This window comes from Vollenhovia emeryi, unplaced genomic scaffold (assembly GCF_000949405.1).
Source record: "Vollenhovia emeryi isolate VEMERY1.0 unplaced genomic scaffold, V.emery_V1.0 DF939249.1, whole genome shotgun sequence".
Taxonomy (NCBI): Eukaryota; Metazoa; Arthropoda; class Insecta; order Hymenoptera; family Formicidae; genus Vollenhovia; species Vollenhovia emeryi.
Window position 1 is genome coordinate 46,283 of NW_011967117.1, and position 4,564 is coordinate 50,846.

Genomic DNA, 4,564 nt, shown 5'->3' on the forward strand with positions numbered 1-4,564 from the left:
TTTCCTCCCGGCGTCGAATCAATCATAAAAAAATATACATGTCGCAGCGTTGCATTTTGAGCGACAAAAAAAACGAGAGTCTACAATGAACGTTTCTTTATACGTCACGTACTGCTGCAACGTGCATCCCTTTATTCTCCTTTTTTTCCCCATGCTCTTTAAATAGATCTTCGAAGCTGAAACACATTTTATACCGACGCGATCCGGCCCGAACTTTCTCGCGCTTTGAAAAATAGCGTGACGTACGGTAAAATGGATTTACTTGCGCGCCGTTAACCAGGAAAAAGATTCGGAATTCTTACCGGAGATGCAAGATACTCACGCGTCCCTGTACTCGACGTCATTATTCGTTTCCAACGTTAACACCCTCGCATTGTTTTCCCTCGAGTAGAGAGCAACGTGCTCGCCGAGCAGGGGCTCGTAGAATGCCTGAGAATTGTTGTACCTGTATCTGGAGGAACAGACATCGCGAAGTTTAAATTTACATTTAAAGTCCGCCATATGAAGACTGACACGGAACGCATAATATATGATAATCCCGGCCGGCGGGGGAATTTCCTTTACACGTGTCTAAATTATAGCGCGTTTGCCAACAATATGTGCTCTTTTATCATTTTCTTCGTGCGCGCGAATGTACTTTCATAAAGCGGAAAATATACGGGGGAGCAGAAGTGCTTGGAAAAATGTCTTAATAAGAGCGCGGTCGTTACGTCGATTATATTATATATTTCGGTTAATTTACAAAATATACGTCCAATTTTTTTAATTACATTAAGCCCTTTAAACGCGCGAGAAACCACCTTAATATGATCAAAATCAGTCGTCCGATGACTTAATAAAAGATTCCGTGCACAATAAATTAAAAATATGTAATTTTCTCTAGAAGACAACTTGAATTAATATAACGCACGTTTATCGTCGCAATTCGAGTCTATTTTATAAGATTAATAAAATCGAAAGGCTTGGCGAATATTATTTTGACGATGACGAAGCTTTTTGATTTGATCATCGTCAAACTGAAAGCGATCCGTTTGGTTTGACCGAAAATACACCGAGCAGACGGCACAGAATGAAAAAATCATTGTATTTAAAAATACGTTACACGAAAATGATTCGCGTCCTCGTTTACATCGACGATCGTCGCTTAGCGCCTCGAGAGAAACTCACCTATCAAAGGAATCGCCAAGAGACCCCTTTTGATGCAGCTGATGACTGGCGCAGGGTAATGGATGTGGCGGGACGGTAACGTCGGAGGTGCGATAAGCTATGCTGTGATAGAGCGGCGACGTGTCTTCATTTTTATTCAAATACCTGCCCGTCGGCTCGATATAGTACTCCTCAAATCTGGTCACGACACTGCCATCGAAGAGACCGTCCTGCGTAACGATGCCCTGCACCACGGCGCTCTCGTCCTCTGTAAAGGGAACAGGGCGCGACGCCGGTTAATAAAGAGCCAGTAATCGAATTTATCGGGAGAGAAAGGGGATCGTTTGCATCACATAGATTCAATCATCATGTAACTGGCGATTTTCAACATCCTCCTCCATCGTGAGAATATTTAAACTCGTGGGTAATTAATGTGCTATATAGAGGAAAGTTCTCTATTATGAGACAGCAGGTTTTCAACACCCAAATTCAATCGCAAATCCTTTTGCGCAACGACTACGCAATGCAACAATGAATTTTCCACTAAACAGATTTCGCTCCAAGAGCAATAAATTCATGGTGGAATCGACTGATGATGCCTATTAATTTAGCAGAAACTCCGCTATCTCACAATTAGAGGTCTATCTCATAATAGGGGACTTTCCTCTACAGGGTGAGTCTTTCTATATCCGACAAAATTTTTGAGAAGGTAGAACGGATCGAGATGAACGGAAAAGTCCTGTACCATTTTGCAATTTTCGTAATAGTTAACGAGTAATTAATTATTAAAAATCGTTGTCTTAGGCCGGCCTACCGCCCAATTTGAGCTCGTGGCAAGATGTGACCGCCCGGCGATCGATATTGCTATGCGCACATCTCGCCACGCGCTCGAATTGGGCGGTAGGCCGGCCTAAGACGATTTTTCATAATTAATTACTCGTTAACTATTACGAAAATTGCAAAATGGTACAGGACTTTTCCGTTCATCTCGATCCGTTCTACCTTCTCAAAAATTTTGTCGGATATGGAAAGACTCACCCTGTATACAGGGTGTTACGTAATACCCGCCTCACGTCTTATTTGCGGATAGAGCGAAGTAGACTAAGTCGAAAAGTCCCCTACCATTGTGCAATTTTCGAAATAGTTCGCGAGTTATTAATTATTAAAAATCGATGTCTTAGCCCGGCCCACCCAGCGAGAAATGACTCGTCCAGCGATGTTAATAAACATTTCGGTTTATTATATTATAGAAATAGATAACAAAAATTCACATCGGTTTTGTTTCCAAGCTAGCCGCACGAGAGACAGATTGTGCGATAAATTCGAGATACGTGCACGTTAATAGTATTTTTCCGCGACAATCTGCCGTATTTTAATAACGCTCGTAAGAATTGAAATTGCTAAACTCATTATCAATAGTTTCCGCAGAGATGAATTCGCGTTGAATGTGCGGCGGTATAACCCCGCAGCTACCTTTTAAATCTGCGAAAATACGAGGGCGAATCGCGGCGGCAGAAGACTCGTTCCCACGGTGCATATAAAGTTACCGTCGGGGTTAATTATATTTGTAGAAGCCTTCGTTCCCCGTGTCGCCCGTGCTTTCATTATTTCTTATGAAATTTTTGCGACTTCGCCCAAGTTAGCGGAGGCACGCAAGCGAGAAAGGGAAGAGGTTTCGGTATGGTAACTTTTCGGACGGAATTAGAAAGGATTGCCAGGTATTTAGGATCCGGGGACGAGCCATAACTTCGTTTCGTTTCGCTTCGCGCCGTGCAAATTCCATCCGGGCGGTTCAACTTCCTGAACGAAACGACAGATTTCCGCGGAAAATTCTTGAAATCGAAGTTTGCCGTCACGGCGACGGGCAAGAAATTCCTTCTATTTGCTTTATCGCTGCCGCTAATGCGCGACGTAGCTTTGCGTAATTTAAACATAAAATGTGTGCAAATCTTGTGCAAATAATATAGATTAATTGAACCGGTAAGTAGGCAGTAGAATAACATTGTTAAATTACTAAATCTCTAAGTGAAACTCCATTCTAAGTAAACATATTAGTCTCTTAATACATCGACGTAAAACATTTCATTTCCAGAGCTTAGACATTTGAATGCAAAGTTTGATCCAAGATCAGTTTTACTCGGCTCTATTTATTATTCTTCTTCTTTTATTCTACTCCATTTTTCGTTCTCTCTCTCCTCTCCTCTCTCTGGGACACAGAGGACAGATCAGGTACGACAATAACAGAAAGATTGGAATTCACCTGGAAAAAGCGGTGTGTACTAGAACTGTCGTTCAATATGCGTGCACCTCTGCGTGCACCCGCTTCCGGTACAATTTTATAAAGACGTCGCAGATTGAGGGACGGCGGTGAAACTTGAGTGGAAGACGCCCCGGAAAATCATGATCTTCGAGAATCGAGTCTCTTGGCTCGGGAAGCGAGTTTCCCCGGGTAAAACGTGGGTGGATTCTAGGAATTCCAATCGTCAATCATAGACGATATTCCGGGCTATCGCTGGAGGAAAGATAAATCGACTAAAGTGCTATCGCGAAGTCGGAGAAATTTACGGCCGCGTGTTACTTCCTACAAGTAATTGTTTGGATCCCTTTGCTTGTTGGCGCGCGCGGTCGATCCGTAAATTCACCCTTCATGGTAATCGATACCCTATCCGCCCCGATAAAAGGGACAATCAACAGAAAGGTTTTATATCGCGGGGCAATTTAGCCGCGGGCGCAAAAGGAAACAATTTGCGCGTGAATAAAAAAAGGATACAAAGGGACACGTTAGACGTAACAGGCTAATCTATCATTTAAGCTCATCACTCTTTCTATTTACTCTTTTAGAACAGATTGTAACTTGATGTTGCAGAAACTGAATATCGATCTAGCAAGAAAATTCGAGTCACATCACGAAAGAAATTTTAATTCGAACCGAAAATAGAAATATGAAATTGAACAAATGTGGAAATAAAGAACGAGACATTAAATAAAACATTATTTCAGGGATAAAACGTTACCGAAACAAATTTAATTTATTTTACAAATTTAATAGAATATCGTTATATCAATTTGTCAATAAATAATTTTGACTCTGCACTTGAATTTGCAGATTTTATTTCGTTTATATAAGCAATTTCAACAAAAATTAACAACAAACTTGTAAAATTTTTAATATCTGATGCGTTATTTATTTGCGATATAAAACTTCTTCTTTTAAAATGAAGTAAATAAAAACGAGATTTAATATTGAAATGTTTTCTATTTCTTTGTAGAGATAAAAATTCATTATTTTATGTGAAGTGTAATTTTTATATGAGGTATATACAGGGTGGGCCATTTTAATTTATACAGTCGATTTTTTAAAAAACTAAAAGAGATATGAAAAAATGTTTCAGACAAAAGTTGTATGGTTTCGAGGGGG

General features: G+C 40.5%; 1 protein-coding gene across 2 annotated transcripts in view; it reads right to left on the reverse strand.

Moving 5' to 3' along the window:
• The window catches only part of LOC105559899 (disintegrin and metalloproteinase domain-containing protein 10), a 46,956-nt gene that overhangs the window by 13,274 nt on the left and 29,118 nt on the right, over positions 1-4,564 (reverse strand). The window contains exons 2-3 of one of the 2 annotated variants that reach the window (XM_012008543.1): positions 1,168-1,414; positions 323-451 (exon numbers count right to left, since the gene is read on the reverse strand). Coding sequence is in view for 1 of the 2 variants with exons in the window: in XM_012008542.1 (XP_011863932.1) it covers positions 323-501 (179 nt within the window). In the remaining variant the exon portion in view is untranslated. Of the gene's footprint in view, positions 1-322; positions 736-1,167; positions 1,415-4,564 lie in introns of those variants that run through there. The other variant, XM_012008542.1, reaches the window with a different exon arrangement.